Genomic DNA, 21,208 nt, shown 5'->3' with positions numbered 1-21,208 from the left:
GATAGAGATAGAGATAGAGATAGAGAGAGAGAGAGAGAGAGAGAGAGAGAGAGAGAGAGAGAGAGAGAGAGAGAGAGAGAGAGGAACTAATCATTTGAGTTAAGTAGATGTCTTCACGATTCCAAGAAGCCACAAAGGGGAGCTATTGATTACGGATAAGTTTGATTCCAATCCTAATATAAGATGTCCAATTAGAGCTAAAAGTGACAAATAGAGAGAGGGAGGGAGAGAGAGGGAGGGGGAGAGAGAGAGAGAGAGAGAGAGAGAGAGAGAGAGAGAGAGAGAGAGAGGAACTAATCATTTGAGTTAAGTAGATGTCTTTACGATTCCAAGAAGCCACAAAGGGGAGCTATTGATTACGGATAAGTTTGATTCCAATCCTAATATAAGATGTCCAATAAGAGCTTAAACTGACAAATAGAGAGAGGGAGGGAGAGAGACGGAGAGAGAGAGAGAGAGAGAGAGAGAGAGAGAGAGAGAGAGGAACTAAGCATTTGAGTTAAGTAGATATCTTCACGATTCCAAGAAGCCACAAAGGGGAGCTATTGATTACGGATAAGTTTGATTCCAATCCTAATATAAGATGTTTAATAAGAGCTAAAACTGACAAATACAATGAAATTACACACTATTACAAATAGCATATAATGTGCATGAATTTAATGCTCATGCTTGATAGATTTGAAATAGTATATCATGTGCTTTAAAACTTTAGTGTGCCGTACTTCGTTTCACCCCTAAAAGCATGCTTGATAGCTTTGGAACCCTTCTTTAAACTTTGGTGTGCCATACTCAAAAGCATCGATAGAAACCATTAACCATGATATATAGCCTTAATTGACATTGTAATGATGTAATTGAATTCATAATTTGCCATATTGGTTTACATAAGAAATTATTTGACAAAGAGAGCAACTTAAACTAATACCACTATGGACACACGTGTAGCTTGTGTTTTGAAAACAATTGGCATGATGTAACATATATCTCTTTAAAGTCATTTGACATATTTGTAGCTTGCGATGCAATTCAACGTCTTTGAATTACACAATTATGCAATACATAGCCTTGTGATTTTGTGATTTATGGATGACATGATCAAAATCTTAACTGGATTAGTTATAGGAGAAAGCTTACCTATAATTTGGCCATGATTTCTTATATAACAAGGGAAACTTGCTAAAGATCAGTATGTGGCATTTAAATAAAAATGCCTTGAGCAAGGGAATACTTGTTAATAACTTTGATTAAGACATGTATGAGTCTGGTTGAAAATGGTGCTATAGAAAACATCAATTAGCTTTGAAATTAGAGTCATCACTTCACGTATAAGATTTTCATAATTATTTCTATTTGTTTAAAGTGTAGGGCTAAAACCATGAATTATCACTTAGTGCTTCATATACATAGGCATCCAATTGTGGCTTATGAAGCTTATGTTTTAAGGTGGAAAATCAATGTTAACTAAAATATATGTTTGTATAGAGAATTCGCACCCATGCAATATATTGATGGCAATTTCCAAGTTCACTTTCTCTATTTATGTTAATGGTAATATGTATAATATGTTGATGGCGATTCCCAAGTTCACCTTCTTTATTTAATGTAGGGCTAGTCTTATTCATTAGGTGTAATTATGCTTGAGGAGTAAGTAATGCCTTAATTTGATTGTGCTAGTGTACGTTTACAATTTCTCTTCTTTAATTTTGAGATCAATTATTGATGTGGAATTACTTACATGCATGATACATCCACATTACATGTGGAGTATACCCTATCGAGGGAATTAACTTAAGAGTTTAGAGGGTCATCCACCTTTGATTAGGTCATGACTAAAATTGCCATAAGAGTTGAGATCCTTGATGCATGAGGTTGGAGCATTATAAACTAATGCATTTACAACAATGAAAATAAGCCTTGGAGGAAATGCTTGAGCCAACTTGAAGTAGATTGTGTTTGATGAAGCTTTATTTTTATATATTTGCTCAAGAAAAGTTAATCCATACATTAAATTAACGGGTGGGAGATAATGGGATCTTGACCATTCTTTACTCGAATAACATATGCCATATACAAAGATAACGAATGTGAGTTGTTGGTAATTTGGCCAAACTAGTGGAAATCAACACAATGTTTTTGAACCATGTGCAAATCTAAGGGAAAACTGCAACATTCGAGCCAACTTTTAGTAGATCACATTCAAGGAGTTATGGCACTAAAATATGTTCAAAGTGTTATGGAAATGAAAAGATGCAGTATTGGAAATTCTTTGCTTGCAAAACACAAACTGAAATGAGCATTAGTGATTCTTCTCGATGGATAAATTTAATGAAAAGTTGCATCAATGCATGTTCTTTACAATCAAGATTCTGAGGTGCTCAGTAGTATGGATGGCCATCACTTAAAAAAAATGATTATGCTTATTAGCAACCGTTCATTTTGTCACTTGTAACTACCGGGCATCACTTAAAAAAAAAGGATTATGGTTATTAGCAATTGTTGATTTTGTCACTTGTAACTACTCTAGTGCTGGAAACTTGAAACCCTCAAGGATATTTGGTCAACTTGCATTTGATATAAAATTTAGAATGGTGAAAGGAAATCAAGTGTTGAGATAGGCAAAGGGTGGGGTATTGAGGTGACATATGCTACTAATTTGAAGACATCAGCATCGAGAGGGGTGATGTGCCATTTGACACGTCACAGCATCTGACAAATGGTTATGAAGGGGGGAAGGGGGCGGGGTTATGGATAAAAACAAAGGCAACGGATACTGAGGACTCAGGAGGAATCCTTGTTGTATTTGCCAAGGGCAAAAGTTATTGGAAGAGGAAGGAAGGCGGCTGATGGAGAAGCAAGGGGATGGAAAGAAGGAGGGATGGTGAATGATGGAGGTGTAAGAAAGGAGGATGAAAAGGAAAGAGTTGTGGAACGGACGGAGTTCTAGCTAGGGGAAGGAGAAATTAATTAAGAAATGCAATAAAGAAAGAGAGGGGGGAATGTGGAGTCTGGTGTGGCTGAATGAATTACGGAAGGGAGGATGAATGGGAAGGGCATATAGATGGAGAGGCATGAAAGGATGGGATGGGATGCATGCATGCAGATGCATGAATGGCATGAAGGGGATGCATGCAAGCAAATGCATGAAGTATTGGGCTGAAGGCAGGATAAGAGTGGCATGAAGGGGAGGGGGAGTGAATGGATGCATGCAAAATGGATGAAGTATTATGGGGCTGAGTGGAGTGGAGTGGATGGGATGCATATGCGTATATGGAGTGAATAGGATGCATGCATGCGGATAGTATACATGTGGGAACTGCGTCATGAAGTACTGGGATGTGAGGGATGCATGCAGGGGAAATCATACATGCATGAAGGTATGTGTAATGAGCATGATGATGGTATGGGAAGAGAGCACTGCAGGAGTTTTGGGGAGAGGGGCCGAGCAGGGGGAGGAAGGTGTCAGAAAAGGTCGGGGAAAGGGGATGAAAAGGGGGGCGATTAGGGGAGGGATTAAGGGGGGCAATGATGGGGGGAGGGGGGGTTAAGGGAGGGAATGATTGGGGGGGGTAAGAAGGGGATGAATAGGGTTGGAATCTGTCTGTAGTGGGAGGAAAGCAAAGGAAAGGAAATGATGTGTGTGGGATAAGTAACTGAGGAGAGAGAAACTCAAATGGAGGGGAAAGAGAGCGTGTGTTGTTGAAACTTTGACTCTCTGTTGGGGGGCGTTAGTAGCAAGCGCTCTCTCTCTCTCTCTCTCTCTTCGGCTCCTTTGCTCTTTCTGGTCTTTTTCTTCTTTCAGCTTCTTCTGCAGTTGCTGTTGCTGTTGGTTGTCCCTGTCCCTTGTTGCTGTTTATGTTCTCTCTCTCTCTCTCTCTCTCTCTCTCTGTCTCTCTCTCTGTGCAGACTTCCTTTCCTTTTGCTCACTTTCTTCTTCTGTAGACCTCCCCCCCTCCATAGCCTCTCCCTCAAGCTCCCCCCCTCCATAGCCTCCAGATCAAGCCCCCTTCTTCCCCCCTTCCCCTTCCCTCAATCCCCCCCCTTTTCCCTTCTTTGGATGCTTCTCCCCCTTTCTCTCCCCTTGCTTCTTTAGCTCCCCAGTCCCCACGCTCCCCCCCTTTTCGCAGACCCACTTCACCCCTTTGCCCCCTCCCCCCCTTCCCACCCCCATCGCCTCCCTCCCTCCACCCAAAAATGCAGCTGCCCCTCTTCCCGGCACCCCAATTGTGAAGACCCGCCAGCGCGCACCGGCTCCCAGTTCGTAATTTGCTGAGGTTTCTAGTTGAATGGGCCGCGAGCCTTGCTTGCTCCCGCTCAGCGCTTTTCTCCGGAAGATTTAGCTCCAGGCTATGTGTCGGTGTTTGGGGCTCAAATGAGCAGCCGCAGCTGGGATCTGCACAAACAGGTCACCCCCGGAGGTATAATTTCGCGCGCAGTAGTACGAACTGCGTTCTCATTGACGAACGTATTTTGGGCTTTCGGTTTTCTGGCGAGGAAGAGGCGCCGTTACCCGTAACCTTCTGATCCAGGTACTTACTATGCACACCTGAAACCCTTAATTTTGTTTTGATTTCGGAAATGTTTTAATTGCTTGAACCGAAGGTGAGGCAGGCGTGATCTGTGTATATGTGCATAAGAGACGTGTCGCCGTACACGCGACAGCCATTCTATGTATGCACAAAAAATCCAGCTGAGGCACAGAGAGTGCAAAAAATGTTTTTGGCCAGTCTCTTATGGCGTCCGTGTAGATGCAAAAAAGACGAACCTTAAACTTGGCTTCTAACGCCACTGAGCGGCTGAATCTTGGCGTGCTTTGTTCCGGTGTGCACAGCAAATTACTTGGGATAGTTCGATTAGCTGCTGCTGGTATTGCGCGCGCAGAGAGAGAGAGAGAGAGAGAGAGAGAGAGAGAGAGCACTTAACACACCTTACATGCACTGATCGAGGCCTTGGGTTGGCTTGATAGTGAACAAACAAGCGAGTACCAGGACAGATGATTTGTCTGCGTTGCTAGTGGGACAAACTGGACGCTGTGTTCTGAAAATCTGCATAACACTTGAAAGGATCAAGAGAATCACAGACTCAAAAGATGACAACTAAAGCCGGGTGCATTGGCTTGCGGATAAAGATTGTGATGCAACTGTTTTCTAAAGACCTTGGAACTCGGATGCCTATAGTGGGATCATAGTCTATTCACAACAGGGGAAAAAAACCCACTACTGCAACAGAAAGGGGTCGCACGAAGTGGAGCGTATCAACACTCAAGTAACGCACTGTTGTGCCATTCAATACAAGCAGCTTCTTTCACAGTGTATGGGTCTGCGGGTGCATGGTAGTGGTCACATCAAAGCAGGCATCTTGTTGGACAGAGGGGGAAAGGCATTATGCCGGCAGCAGTAGGGAGAAATGCACAGGTATTCTGCTGCCGGTGGCGGTAGTGGAGCTGGAAACAACACAGCAAGTGGAGTTCCAAAGGACACTACTCGCTCTGATCTAGGTTTTTCGACACCACCAACCTTTCCCCCGACATCAAGGCAAGACCCTCACACCTAAGATTTCTGCTTTGCATTTTATCAATCTAAACGATCTTAGATTTATGTGCCATTTCTGTATCTGCTCAGTTAGGCTGCTATGTTACAGCATTTCTTATGTGCAATAGACCTTACTCTTCAGCACGAGGAATCCCTTTTTGGCATTCTGTATTTAAGAGTTCAATAAGCTTGTTGTCATTGTTTGAAGGGAAACGGACATGGGCATCCTCCAAAACGTTTTTTGAAAAGCAGACTGGAAATTTAGAATGACCTGTTGTAATGCCATCTCGTTTACATTGATAAGTGGTGAAAAGTGGTGTCGATAGATTGACATGCATGCATGCACGCAGCACCCATGCCCGCACGGGCAAATATGTGAGTGTGTGTGTGTGTGTGTGAGAGAGAGAGAGAGAGAGAGAGAGAGAGAGAGAGAGAGAGAGATTGTTAACCAAACTTAGTCTATGCACCATGGACCCACAACAATACGTGATTCTCTTTTCTCCCATTCCCTCCTACGGAAAGCAGTGTGTACTGTGGCAAGGCTATGGTTAGTGCAGAAATCAAGCTGCAAGTTTCCTACCCTATGTACATACACACATGCAAAATATTTAAAATAAATCTTCCTCCTTTCTTTTTGTGTGTGTGTGTATGTGTGTTTTAAGCTTGGGGTTCACCCAATTATGGCAGCTTATACTTAAAATCACATGATACGTTGGCCATCTAAAGATGAAGTCTTCTCGGTTGTCGACATTGTAGATGGCTCCATGATAGGTTGCAATGTATTGGGTGAAAGGCATGTTCTCCAATATCAACTTTGTTCCAATTCTCTTTAGCCTTTTCGAATTTATCTTCAGGTGGAGATGTTTGAGAAAAATATTATTCAAACTTTTCTCAAGTAGGGGGTATCTGATCACTTTCTTGTAGATTCATCCACCACTTACAAGGCATTATTCTGTAATACTGGGATGGTTCCTATCACTTGAAGCTCAACTAGAGTTGTTTGGACTTCCTTGGCAACATGCTGTCACAACATAATTTGTGATCTCTTTATTCCAGTTGCTACATTAGTTTATTTTGTGCATGTCTTATTGATTTGAGGTTTCCTTTTTGGTAGGACTACAGGCGAGCATGCTCGACAACTTCAATGCTGACATCATCCAATGTTTGATGTTTGGTTAAGGGAGTAGGGGCTAGGCCATGCGAGAAAGTAGAGCCATATAAAGGCTTGGATATTGTAGAGAGACTCAAACTTGGTCGTACAAAGAAGACAGCTGGATCACCCTCCTCAGGATTTATATATGCGCTTGCACGGCGAATGCAATGCCCACTCATTGGTTAACTTACCATCGTTCTTCAATGGCTTGGGGGATGAGCCTTGGTGGGGATGGGGGAGATACCAAGGGGACTCAAATTTTGAGCTTTAGTCATTATGGTATTTGGACATTTGACGGAGTGAATCATAGTCACTTGTTGCACTCTAGGCACACACTTATGTTGCTGGAAAGGCAAAGCATCCCAAGCCGTCAAGAGCAGTGGCAAATGCTAGATAACACTTGGGGAAATTTTGGTTAAATTTTGAGACCTTTATCATAGTGTGCGAGCCTTAGAAAGTCTAGGTCAACCCTACTGTTGATGTTAAAAACACTTTTGTATTTTGTGAAGGTAGAGAGGGTCATGGCCCAGCATGGGGCAAATTTTCTTAAAGGTCTAGTAACTCCAAATTTACAGGTTTCCTTCCCTAATGTATTTCGCCCATCTACTCGCCGTTTCCTCTGTAGTCCTTGCTCTCTTGGACAGCCATACCTCTAAAGACGTTTTTGCTTGTAACTCCTGTTCTAGACATGTGGTCCCAATTTTGTCAGTGCTCATGCATGCCTTGCATTGTTCCCTACCTTCTATAAATTAAATCACTGCACTTTTCCCTCTTCCTGGCTAGATCACATCTTCTACTCCTGCTGTCCACTCCTACTTATTGTGATTTGCCATGCCCGTTCCTGTTGCTGCTTCTAATTGCAATTTGATCTCTTGGATGCGTCTTGCTCTTTGCTTTTTATTTCGCTCTAGCTAGCCCCTCTGCATCTCCCATCTTCCCAGGTTGGCAGCCCTTTCCTACTTTGGTTTTACCTCACTGAAATTCACTAACTGATTACAGATTGATTTTGGCTTGGGTGTTTCTAATTGTGACGTTTACAGGTCACTAGAATCTGACTACGTGAAACCAAAAAGTAATTATCTTCAACACAAATTCACTACTTAATCAATTGGAGAAGAAGAGCACAATCACACCACGAAAACGACAGCAGACTGGGTACAATCTCCCCCCCTTAGATGAGTGGCTCACGCTTCCTCATCTAGAGTATTTATGATATTTCGTAAAAGCACCAAGGAGCCAAAATTATCCCTCTCTTCCAAAATGAGGGATTTGCTTTACATAGCCATCTTAGGGCCCAAAAATGAATTATGTCCACTACAAAATATATTGCTCAAACTTGCAATAATAAAGCAAGTACAAAAATTGGCCCATGGCCATATATAATGCGCTGTGCCGCGTGCGACACCTCGATCGGTACCCTCGCACTAACTCCAATCCTGGCTATGAGTTCCATCACCTATACTCAAGCCGCCAATTACATTAGTTATTAACAATCGATTGAACGAATCACCGAATCAACCGATCCCAACATAACCGCGTTCAAAGCACAATAATCAAGCACAACACCAATAACACTAGCGACATCAGTATTAACATGGAATCGCCCACAATACCGATCATCTAGCATGGCAAAACACAAGCTAGTCAGGCGTCCCCAACTAACCACACAAAGTATCCACTAGGACCCTTGCCGCGTCCGATGCGCTCCTATGGAGTGCTTTGCCATAGTCACACTTGACTAAAATAATAATGTCCAAAGCAAGATATATCAGAAATATAATTTTCGTAACACTATGACATGTAGGTTATACAGAGACGAAGGCTTTGAATGCTGGAATTTCATGTGTTTATTGGAGATTGTAACCATTTTGAGCTTCATTGTTTCATATTCTGGTTTCTTCACAGCTTGGAGAATTTCCTACATAGGTCTATCTATTCCTACCTGGGAATCCTTTTGTATTTCTGAAGTGTTATAAGATGTGGGCAGGTCGTTTATTATCCTATTCAAGAGTCTATACACTTTATATCTCCTATTTAAGTTATTAAGGATATGAATATTTCATCTTTGGTAGACACCCAATTTGGTGTTCTGTTCTCCTCTACAACTACGACTCTCGTGGTTTTTGTTTATGTGATGCATAATGATATCATCTTCTGTAATGTTATTGTGAGAAGTTACTTGTTGAGATTCTAAGTTAATTGTGATAATACCCTAGGTTCGGTGTGCAATGCTGCTACCTCTCACATTCCTGAAGATTTTTCCATTTGTAAAGAAAAATTGCTCATTTAGCATATCTCAGTGTATGCTCATCAATGGTGGTGGCAGTTGTCTAATCCTTAGATCTAGATCTGAGATAGAAGCAGAAGCAGGAGTTACTGTCGAGAAGAGTGATGTATAACCTTGGTGACATTGATCAGATTATCATGTAAATTTTTGAACTCCACATAAAAATTCTTGTTTTTGTGTGTCAGAGATACTGGGCGAGAGAGAGAGAGAGAGAGAGAGAGAGAGAGAGAGACTACGAACTGAGCATCTTGCGCATGGGCAAGAGGTTCTTGCTCTGGTTTTAGCACAAATGTTCAACCTCGTTGTATGTGTCATGACAAGAGAAATGATTATTTAGTTAATTAATAGTCATTAGAACCTTATTATTGTTAGGCGCCAATTTGATGGTGCGGTTATATGTTTGTATTTATGATCGATTAAGCGGTGTAAATAGTACCGCCAAAACTATGTAACATTGGCCAATGATTAGTAATAAAGATGTGCACACACGTGTCTAGGTCCTAGGGGCAATAGGAAAGGGAAAGGGTGCATTAGAGTGCATTGAATGGTAGGTGCATGGGTCATAGGATAAGGGTAGGTATAAATGGGAAGATGGAACTTGAGTGATCTCAAGGGACATTAATGAAAGGGTATCACCCTTTCATTGTGAATCTCACGTAGGATTCTCTCTACCACATTGCATTCATCCGCCATCTCTCTCCCACCTTGCATGTAGGTCGAAATAGAAACAAGTACTCTCATGAGGGCACTCTTCCCCATTGGAGGGCCAATTGGCATTCAAATTCTGCATGCATTGCACACATTTGCATTCTTGAAAAGTCGGGTTTTTCACATTTGGTATCAGAGCGGCGACGGTCCATGAGTGGGACGAGAAGAGGGCGAGAGCAACGCGTAGAATCGTGGTGGAAGCACTAGTGGGAGGAAGGCACGGTCGGTGACAGCCGCGGGCGGCGGAAGAGAAGGACGATGGGAGCAGGTACGAAAGTTGCAAAAGGTGCGGCTAGGAAACGCGAGACAACGAAATTTGATGACGGAACCTTGATGACACGCATGTTCTACGGCCAGTGCAGCACAGCATAGCGCAGCACATTTTTCGGGTTGCAAACATCTCCTTCCTGACCAACCCTGAATTCTTGAGGTTATGAAACAAGGGATTTTTTCTGAAAATTTTTGGTATTGAACGGTGAACGGGGTGTCCTAACGGGGTGACTCTCCCCCCCATGTGAATGTACCCTTAAAATCCTTAAACCGTGAGGAAAAGGGACCCCCCCGTTCTCCCCAAGGGAAAGTCAAATCGGCACAAGATTTTAAGGGGGTGATCCACCCATCAAGTACCCCCTACCAGTTTACGGCAGAAATACAAGAAGAAAAGCTTAAAAGAGAAGGAAGAGGAGGTCATTTTAAGTGTCTTCTCAACACAAACGAAGCGGGAGTCGGATAAGTACCACCAACTCTACAACACTTGACTTTTGCTGTAAAATAAACCCCTTTTTTGAAATTACAGCAAGTCATTTTCTCTCTTGTATTACTAAAAGGAAAGAATGGAAGGGGAAGGGAGATATAACAATGAACTTATTCCTTTTCCTCCATTACCCGAAGGAGAGAGAGAAAGAACACCTTCACCCCCTCCTGAAGAGGATGGATTAGGTGAGAGTTACACACATCTTTAGTATGATAACCCACAAATAGATTTACAGCAGTCTCTCCTTCAAGAACCTCTTGATAGGGAGTTCTCCTTTTGTAATGAAAGAAGAAATGAGACCAGCCAAGAACAAGGTGATGAGTTTACGCCTTCAACTCAAAACCCAGCACATATGGATTATAATCCAAGTGCAAGAGGAAGAGAGGAGACTCCTGTTGATAAGCTGATTTTCCAGCTTAGCAATATGATTGAGCAGTCCATTATGACAAGATTAGGGACTCAGTGTTAGAAATTACCCAACAGAGGGCACGCACAGCGGAAGACTGATAGTAATGCCCAGGAGCTCACACAGTGTGGTGTGGGATGTGGAATCACAAACTTCTTTACTTAATGTGCATACAATAGATGTGCAGACTCATCAATAGACAATGAACCAGCCAGATAGAGAAACCTCCAAAATATATATTTCCGTCCAAAACTATGGACACAATACAAAATAGATAGATCCAGAGTCCCACCAATGGTGTGGTCCTCTGATCTAACCACAAGGTCCTTTCTCAATCTGCTGGCTATCTCTAGACTCGAGCCCGCGTGCTCCACCTTGAGCGTCTATAGACTTTCCGTCCAGTGTGTTCTTCTCCACCCTACTGCCTGTGAATCAGCCTAGGTGGGCAGCCCCTGCCAATCTTTGTCTGCAGCACACAGGTCCCTGTTCCACCGGTCCAACCTGCTTGTGAATGGCTGCTCCAGAAGGTATGATGATCTCAGCACCTTGCTGCCCTAGAAGACTTCCAAGGTCCAGCCTCTCCCTAGAGCTAAGTCTGCAGCACCTGTTGCACTCTCTCACCTCCTGTAGATAGGCCCAGAGAGTAGGCTTCCTGCTGCTCCTTTCTGCCCTGGAACTGCTGGCTGCTGGATATAAAATGCCCTGTCAAAGGGCTCCTTTTATAGGCCCCAGAGGGGCTCAAAACTGACCGACTTGAAGGGGCTTCCTGGCCGACTTTGTCTGTCCATCAACCGACCCCACAGCTCCCCATTTATGGGGCTGTGGGCTGCCCTTTTGGGGCTGTGTGCTGGCCGATTTTGATTGGCCAGCTGACCAGCCTGCTAGCCCTATATAAAGGGCAGGGTACTGCCTTATTTGCTTATGCAGGGGGCATTCCACTGGCCAGCCCATAACCAGACCTGTCTGGCTGGCTATACCCAGTCCAGTCAGCCTATCTACACAGGCTGACCCTGCTGCTGCACACCTGCCTTCATTGCGCCATATCCAGAGCATGTTGCAGGCCATGCGCCTGTCCACAAACCTTGCTCAATAGCTCTCCATGTAGGCTTTTGTACCTCGGGATACCCCGCCAACCATGAATGCTTCAGATCTGTCCCAGATCCACACATCCAGGTAATCTCTCTTTGGGCACATCCTGCCCTAGGTCTCCCTCCCCCACGCTGTCCTCATTTGGGGGCTTATAGATGGGGAGGTGACCTTTCCAACACTAAGAGGACTTTAAACTTTGGGGATGAAGAGTTGAGTACCCCTTCTAAGAGGTCCAAATTCCAACCACGAGAGAGAATTGAGTTCCCCAAATATGATGGGGGAAGGGAGGCTGACAAAATCCTCAATTGGATTCGCCATTTTGAGCTATACTTTGCCCATCAAGTCCGAGCAAGAGAAGCTTGCTCTTGCGACATTGTATCTACAGAAGGATGTTCTAATGTGGTGGTCTTTGTCACAAACAGGAAAAGAGCCTATTCATGAATGGGCTAAGTTTGTGGAGCAACTGAAAGCCACTTTCATGCCACCGAGGCATGAAGAGAACCTAACCTTTCGTTGGGAGAGATTTAGGCAGTTCGATAATGAGAGTAAGAAGTATTTAGCAGCCTTAAGCCCAAAAGTAAGGTACGAGGTTGAAATGTTTAACCTGACCACGCTTAAGGATCTCACTAAGCTGGCTGAAATAGCCGAGAGGAAATTGAATCCTCATAAACCCTTCAATAAGGAGGGTGGGTCATCATCTAAGACTAACAATATACCCACTTTTAGGAAACCAAACCGGTTTAAGAATAATAAAGGGAAGGGTAAAGCTCTTGTAAGGAATGTGAACAGCCAATCACGTCCTGGATGGGTGCCATTTCTTTCTATGACGGTCGAAGAGAAGAGGAAGTTGATTAACGAAGGAAAATGTTTTGGGTGTAAGAAACATAAGCCGGGGCACGTATGGCATAAGTGTCCCGTTCTCTTGGCTAAGATTGCCAAGACGAATTCAGTAAAAGGGAAAGCCAAGTCATCCAAGCAGGAGGGTGAGGCTTCTACCTTGTCACACTCGAAATCTACCATGACTATTGAGCCAATAGTGAATGCTGTCCATTCAGCCAATACCTTTGGGCCTCATGATCTTTTTAAGGTGTATGGATTCGTGAATGGACAGAGAATAGTGGTTCTTCTAGACGATGGATGTAATTATGACTTAGTGAGTGATAGATTGGTAAAATTACTCCATCTTAAACCATAACCTATAAAAAACATGTCGCTCTCAGGAGCTTTTAGGAGACACAATGAAGAAGACACATCCATAGTATGGAATATTCCTTTTCGTATAAAAAAATATAGAGATCGAAGGGATTTTCTAGTAGCTCCTTTACAAGACGTTGACATGATTCTAGGTAAACCATGGCGGTATGATTTTAACCTGGGTAGATTGTAATCTTGTGTATATACGGGATTCATGAGATCTTAAAAGAAGATCGGAAGAGAAATGAGTTCCTTAGAGCTTATGAGGATCGATTTTCAAGAGATGACTCATTCGAATTGCCTATGGAGAGAGAAGATGATCATGCCATAGGCTTAGAGCCAGGAGCTTCTCCTCCATGTAGAGCCCCATACAGGATGAATAGGATAGAAATGGAGGAGGTAGAAAAACAAATTGAAGATCTATTGCAAAAAGGCCTGATTCAACCAAGCAGTTCTCCATTTGGAGCCCCTGTATTATTGGTCAAGAAGAAGGATGGATCATATCGTATGTGTATAGATTACCGTGCTTTGAATAAACTTACGATTAAGAACCGGTATCCGATTCCAAGAGTGGATGATTTATTGGATATGCTTAAAGGTGCTAAAGTTTTTAGCAAATATGATTTGAAATCTGGTTATCATCAACTTCGAATGAAAGCTGGGGATGAACATACGACTGCTTTTCGCACTCTCACTGGACATTATGAGTTTTTGGTCATGCCTTTTGGCCTAACTAATGCTGCGACCACTTTTAGAGGTGAAGGGCAAATTTGTCATAGTCTTCTTTGACGACATTTTAGTTTTCAGCCACAATGAGGAAGAGCATAAGGATCACCTTGCTAAGGTGATGGAGCTCCTAAGGAAGGATCGATTGTTCCTAAATACCAGGAAGAGTGAGTTCTTCAAGACATAAATAGAGTATTTGGGACACATTGTGTTTGCTGAGGGAATTCGGGTTGACCCTAAAAAGGTCAAGGCCATAATTGGCCAATATCCTTTAGTGCTAGCCTTCGTCATGGCTGAGTTTGCCCTTCACCTCCGGAGTGCTGATAGAAACTCAGTACGAAGACTTTGTATAAATGGATGCTCAAGTATGTGTGGGTGTGTGAATTTGTATGTGTGAGAGCATACTTTTATACTATGGTCTACACCCACTGTTGGGCGTTGATGACGTCAGTGGGGATGTCATAGTAGCTAGTCTCTGCTATGCGTGATGGAGTTTATGGTTTTCAATCTTATGAGTGACTATCGTGAGATTGAAACTGCACTTTGTTGTGTTTTTAGAGGATGAGTTTGGGAATGTTCATGGATTCATCTAGGTATATGCTTCTGCCGTATTAGCGGACATGCAAATTTCACCTTGTGAAGTTTTCGTCCAAGTTGCGGCCTCCTGGTATTGCGATAATTTTTTCTATCTTAAATGGTGCGTTGCCCTATCAGCTAGATTTAGATTTAGATGCTCGTTTGGGAGAGACTAAAATGAAATCGTTCAGACTTCACAAGAAGTTGTAGCTTGAATGAAGAGATTTGGACTACTTTTTGATTAGCCTTCTCCTTTAGTGCTAGCCTTCGTCATGGTTGAGTTTGCCCTTCACCTTCGGAGTGCCGACAGAAACTTAGTACGAAGACTTTGTATAAATGGATGCTCAAGTATGTGTGGGTGTGTGGATTTGTATGTGTGAGAGCATACTTTTATACTATGGTCTACACCCACTGTTGGGCGCTGATGACGTCAGTGGGGATGTCATAGTAGCTAGTCCCTGCTATGCGTGATGGAGTTTATGGTTTTCAATCTTATGATTGACTATCGTGAGATTGAAACCGCACTTTGTTGTGTTTTTAGAGGATGAGTTTGGGAATGTTCCTAGATTCATCTAGGTATATGAGCTGAGATCCTTCGTAGGGATGTGTAGTTATTATCGTAGATTCATTAAGAATTTTGCAAGACATTAAGAATTTTGCACGTCTTGTTTCTCCACTAACAGATTTGTTGAAGAAGCATTCCTTGTATGAGTGGGGAGAGGTTCACCAAGTAGCTTTTGAGGAGCTTAAGAGAACATTGGTCACTGCACCAGTGTTAACACTTCCGGACATGGACAAAGAGTTCTTTGTTGCATGTACGGTGGTACCTCGATTGGGGCAGTGTTGATGCAAGGAGGGCATCCCATTGCTTATGAGAGTAGAAAACTTCAAGGGGCTGAATTGAAATATATCACGTATGAGAAGGAGTTACTGGCAGTCATTCATGCTTTAAAGTTATGGAAGCATTATTTATATGGTTCTGGTTTCAAGATTAAGACTGACCATCAAAGTATCAAGCACTTGTTTTCTCAACCCATTGTTTCTTCATGGCAAATCAAATGGGCTGAATATATTCAATCCTTTGGGCAACCAAATATTGAATATCAGCCAGGAAAGGAGAATTTAGTAGCTGATGCTTTGAGTAGACGGCCCCAAGTTAATCATGTTTGTGTGATTAAGGAGAAATCATTAGGAGCAATGGTTGAAGCTTATCCTTTAGATGAGGACTTTGTTGACATTTATGGGAAGATTCAATGTAATGAGGTCGGGGATTTAGAGGCTTATTCCATCGTGGATGGATACTTATTTTTGGGACGTGCCATATGTGTACCCAAAACATTTCGGTATCTAGTCATGAGTGAGTTACATGCACACATGAGTTACATGCAAGTCCATATTTTGGACATAGAGGCATTAGAGGGACCATTGATAATATTGAGAGGTACTTCCATTGGCCTAAACTTCCAAAGAAGTTTCGACCTTTGTTCAACAATGTGAGACATATGTCAACGCATTAAATCTGACACAAGGAAGACTGCTGGTCTTTTGCAGCCTTTGCCTATTCCCTCTGAAAGGTGGGAACACATTACAATGGATTTTGTGTCAGGTTTCCCAAAGGTTGGTCAGTTTGAGCAGATTTTCACTGTTATAGATAGGCTGAGTAAATTATTTTATTCCCTGTAAAAAGGAGTTGTCTGCTCCTGAAACAGCAAGGTGATTCATTAGGGAAATGTTTAGGTTACATGGGTTACCAAAATCTATTGTATCCGATAATGATGGCCGTTTCATTAGCAACTTTTGGACAGCCCTATTAGAGAATCTCGGAACCAAACTGAAATTTACTACAGCCTTCCATCCTCAGGGAGATGGACAAAGTGAGAATGCCAATCAAACCATAATTACTTTACTTCGAGATCATGTCCATGACTAACCTAGAAGGTGGCCAGAGTTCTTACCCATGTTAGAGTTTGCTTATAATAACACTGTACATACTTCCACCAAGAAAGCCCCATTTGAAATCATCTATGGGCAATGTTTACCCACTCCAATAACACACTTGGGGGAGCGAATTTTTGCTGCTGACCAGTTTGCTGAGGATATGTCACAGGTTATTGAGTAGGTAAAAGAACATATTAAGAAGGCCCAGGTTCAACAATCCAAGGCAGCCAATAAAAAAAGAAAAGAAGTTTATTACAAGGAGAATGATTTGGTTTTACTGAAGATTGATAAAAGAAGAATCAAGTCAGTGAGAGGAAGTACAAAACATGTCAAGTTAGCACCGAAGTTTTATGGTCCATTTCAGATTTCAGCAGCTTTATCTCCAGAAGAAGGATCCAGAGCGTACCAGCAGCCAGCCAAACTCGACGGGATCTGAGTAGTATCTCCAAGCAATACCCAAGAAATTTGAGTCTTGGAATATTAATTGCCATATTATGATTTCTGAGCTGTATCAAGCTTCTAAAATTCACGTGTCCACATCTTTTGTGCCATATTTTGAGATTGGCATTGGTCGATACTCTCCTAGCATTGCATGTAGATTAGGTACTGAAGCTATCATCCTGAATCACCTGCCTTATTTCACTGCTTACCAAACAAGCTGGAATCCTTTTGATTCATCTCTAATAATGCATTGATCTCTAAAGATTACTATATACCTTTGGAACATAGAGTACATCCAGAAATCTATTGAAGCTTAGGAAGAGAACACAGAAGCCTTGGAGGAGACGATGAGTTTTTGGAGCAGCATAAGCAAGCAGGCAGGTGCTGCAGGTGTGAGCTACACAGGAGGGTGCACCTTTGTGCACAGTAGGTATACTTTTTTTTTGGTGGATAAAAAGGCCGACTTTCATTAAGGGGAGGTCAGCCCCAAAAAAGACCATTGAACAGGGCAACACGCCTGTGGCCTACACTGCCAGAAGCAATAAAAAATAACTACAAACAAATACAAGTTCTCAAGAGAAAACTGCCAACCAACGGGTCTTTTTTGGATACTAATGTCCCAAGATCCAGAAGGTTCTCCTTAAGCTCGTTCATCATCCACTGCACTCGTGACCCGACAGCAACACCACTATGAAAGATCAAGTGGTTCCTGGAGGACCAAATTGCAAGCAACAAGGCCGCACAGTAGTACCAGCAGCCAGCCAAACTCGATGGGATCTGAGTAGTATCTCCAAGCAATACCCAAGAAATTTGAGTCTTGGAATATTAATTGCCATATTATGATTTCTGAGCTGTATCAAGCTTCTAAAATTCACGTGTCCACATCTTTTGTGCTATATTTTGAGATTGGCATTGGTTGATACTCTCCTAGCATTGCATGTAGATTAGGTACTGAAGCTGTCATCCTGAATCACCTGCCTTATTTCACTGCTTATTAAACAAGCTGAAATCCTTTTGATTTGTCTCTAATAATGCATTGATCTCTAAAGATTACTATATACCTTTGGAACATAGAGTACATCCAGAAATCTATTGAAGCTTAGGAAGAGAACACAGAAGCCTTGGAGGAGACGATGAGTTTTTGGAGCAGCATAAGCAAGCAGGCAGGTGCTGCAGGTGTGAGCTACACAGGAGGGTGCACCTTTGTGTACAGTAGGTATACTTTTTTTTTGGTGGATAAAAAGGCCGACTTTCATTAAGGGGAGGTCAGCCCTAAAAAAGACCATCAAACAGGGCAACACGCCTGTGGCCTACACTGCCAGAAGCAATAAAAAATAACTACAAACAAATACAAGTTCTCAAGAGAAAACTGCCAACCAACGGGTCTTTTTTGGATACTAATGTCCCAATATCCAGAAGGTTCTCCTTAAGCTCGTTCATCTTCCACTGCACTTGTGACCCGACAGCAACACCACTATGAAAGATCAAGTGGTTCCTGGAGGACCAAATTGCAAGCAACAAGGCCGCACAGTAGTACCAGCAGCCAGCCAAACTCGACGGGATCTGAGTAGTATCTCCAAGCAATACCCAAGAAATTTGAGTCCTGGAATATTAATTGCCATATTATGATTTCTGAGCTGTATCAAGCTTCTAAAATTCACGTGTCCACATCTTTTGTGCCATATTTTGAGATTGGCATTGGTTGATACTCTCCTAGCATTGCATGTAGATTAGGTACTGAAGCTATCATCCTGAATCACCTGCGTTATTTCACTGCTTACCAAACAAGCTGGAATCCTTTTGATTTGTCTCTAATAATGCATTGATCTCTAAAGATTACTATATACCTTTGGAACATAGAGTACATCATCTATCCCTTTCTTGTCTGAATAATTGTAATAGGTTTTGGTGTAGTATCAATAGTGTAGATTACATTCTTTGTTCCTTCAAAGATTTCATTTCTGTGAACCATTCTTTATGACTTGTCATGTGGTATGATGCTCTGCAATCAATAAACCTTAGGTACTGATTTTGTTCTTCTACATTGACTTGAACTTGTTCTTTAGGTTTCATTGTTTCACTTGATGTAGCAAGTTGAGTGTTCCCTTGGCTCTGGACCATAGTGGGTAATTTGTTTCGTCAAGGTTCATCAGCAGCACCAAGTGGCTGAGGATCTTCATATATTTCATAATGGGTAATCTGTTCTATCGAGCTTACTTCCCCAAAGCTAGGGATCAGTCTATTAGTAGCCGCCATGATGAGGATGTGAAGGGCTTAGGAATTTGTACATGTGCCTTAATTGGGATCTCCCTCCTTGCAAGGGAGTCCTTCAGATGTAGAAGTCAATTTCTGAGATCGCCTTTCTCAAGGTTCTAACCCTTGAGCTTCCAACACTTCTAAATCTCCCCGGGCTCTGATACCATGTTAGAAAAGACTGAACTTTGACCTCTTTGCTGCTGTGTAGGCAGCCAATGGTGAGGCGCAAGTCTCCTCTGAATCCAGTCTTCCTTGCTGCTGTGTAGGCAGCCAATGGTGAGGCACAAGTCTCCTCTGAATCCAGTCTTCCTTGCTGCTGTGTAGGCAGCCAATGGTGAGGATGTTATGCAGTCTTCTGGACCTTCTTAGTGCAGTGGTGGCAGCCAACACCAAAGTCTCTGTAGAATGGAAGGGAGGGCCTTTTTATAGGGCTGGAGGGCCTGGAAATGGCTCGACTTTTTCACAGACTGGGCAGACCCAGTCTATGATTTCATGTGCTGCCAGACGACATGAGACAGGCCTATAAATGGCCATTCCTGCTGTGCATTTGTGCCACATGGAACTCCTGCTCCAGGTGCCTATACTCTGCACTCTTTTGCACTCCTGCATCAGCTTGAACAACGGTTCTTTTCTCTGCGCAGCCATCTGCTGCTTCTCCAGCCTTGTGTCCTGTCTGCTGCACCTTGCAGGTGCTGCAGTACACCTTCAGACATGGCACCTGACTGCCGTGTGGCAGCCCTGATCATTGTGCCTCTGTTCCGCTCTGCTCCGATCTGTTTGTGTTCCCTGGCCAGCTCCTGCAGTGCTCCAGGTTGTAGCCTCCATTGCAGGTCCAAACCTGCCCATCTCTGAACATCCCTTTCTGCTGGTTCAGTCACAGATGGAGCCCCATGGATAGACCCTTGTGCCCATTGCTTAGGGCTTGTCAAACCTCCAATGGTAGCCTGGTGAGGCTGCCTATGCCGCTGTGGCAGCCCTACAAACCATTTCTGTTTTGCCTAATGACATCTCTGAGACCTTCTTAGTCCCCCCCCCCCCCCACCCCCCAAGATGCTCCTCATTTGGGGGCTCACAGATGGGAAGGTGACCTACCAAACTCTAACATCTAGTTCTATGTGTTGTTAGCCTGTTCTGTGGAGTTTAGTGTACTAGCAGTTTCCGGTACTTTCAGTGTGCGAAAAAGGTAAGAAGTCAAATTTTTTTATCAAGAAAAGCGGAACATTGGTATGCTTTGTGATTCGTGGTACTGTCGCTTTGTGCCTCATCGTTTTCGGGATTTGTTGTGCAGGCGATTGGCGGCACTGACACCTTACAGACTGAAGTGCGACCAAGAACCTCTTAGTGCTCGGTATGTTCTACATTCCTGTATTAAACCCTGATTAAGGCTGTAAGGCCAAACTGATGTTCCAAATATGGTCCCAAATGAGGTCAACTTTAGTTGACTTCCCGAACATATTTGAGAAAGTGCTTTCTTTTAATGCGGCAGAATGTGGGAAACACGAATTGGTTGGCAGGTCATCCCCCTATCAACATCATTAAGAAACTTAGCTTGGTGACTTTTAGTGAGCAAAATTTTAAGCCTTGTTTTCTTGTCAACAACTTAGCTTGGTGACTTTTGGTGAGCAAAATTTTAAGCCTTTCTTTTGACTCTAGTTTCTTTCTTAAGAATTAAGAGAAAACACAATACGAAGACCTTGATAACTGTATGCTGTCTGTGGGTGCGGAATTATGTGCTTGTTTGATAGCATATTTTCATACAACAAAGAGAATGCAGACTACTTTTGATTAGCTTTCTCCTTTAGAGCTAGCCTTTGTTACGGCTGAGTCTGCCCTTCACCTCTGGAATACCAACAGAAACTCTGTACAAAGCCTTTGTATAAATGGATGCTCAAGTATGTGTGGGGGTGTGGATCTGTATGTGTGACAACATATGTTATACTACGGTCTACACCCACTATTGGGCACTGATGACGTCAAAGGGGATGTCATAGTAGCTAGTCTCTGCTTGTGTGATGGAGTTTATGGTTTTCAACCGTACGAGTGACTATCATGAGATTGAAATTGCACACTATGTTGTGTTTTTAGAGGATGAGTTTGGGCATGTTCTGGGTTCATCTAGATATATAATGAAGAGAATGTGGCTACTTTC

General features: G+C 42.9%; 1 protein-coding gene across 1 annotated transcript in view; it reads left to right on the top strand.

Annotated features, from left to right (window-relative positions):
- Nucleotides 1-3,837: 3,837 nt before the first annotated feature.
- The window catches only part of CCT (RNA polymerase II transcription mediator), a 55,178-nt gene continuing 37,807 nt past the window's right edge, over nucleotides 3,838-21,208 (top strand). Inside the window, exons 1-3 of the mRNA XM_087371705.1 lie at nucleotides 3,838-4,529; nucleotides 4,967-5,534; nucleotides 20,348-20,407. Coding sequence (XP_087227831.1) covers nucleotides 5,407-5,534; nucleotides 20,348-20,407 — 188 coding nt within the window. The 5' untranslated portion in view covers nucleotides 3,838-4,529; nucleotides 4,967-5,406. The remainder of the gene's footprint in view (nucleotides 4,530-4,966; nucleotides 5,535-20,347; nucleotides 20,408-21,208) is intronic.

Source organism: Dipteris shenzhenensis, chromosome 33, assembly GCF_047967505.1.
Source record: "Dipteris shenzhenensis isolate YYH24624 ecotype China chromosome 33, Dip_SZ_1.0, whole genome shotgun sequence".
NCBI lineage: Eukaryota > Viridiplantae > Streptophyta > Polypodiopsida > Gleicheniales > Dipteridaceae > Dipteris > Dipteris shenzhenensis.
The sequence above is the reverse complement of the archived record's forward strand: the minus strand, read 5'-3'. Positions and strand labels throughout refer to the sequence as shown.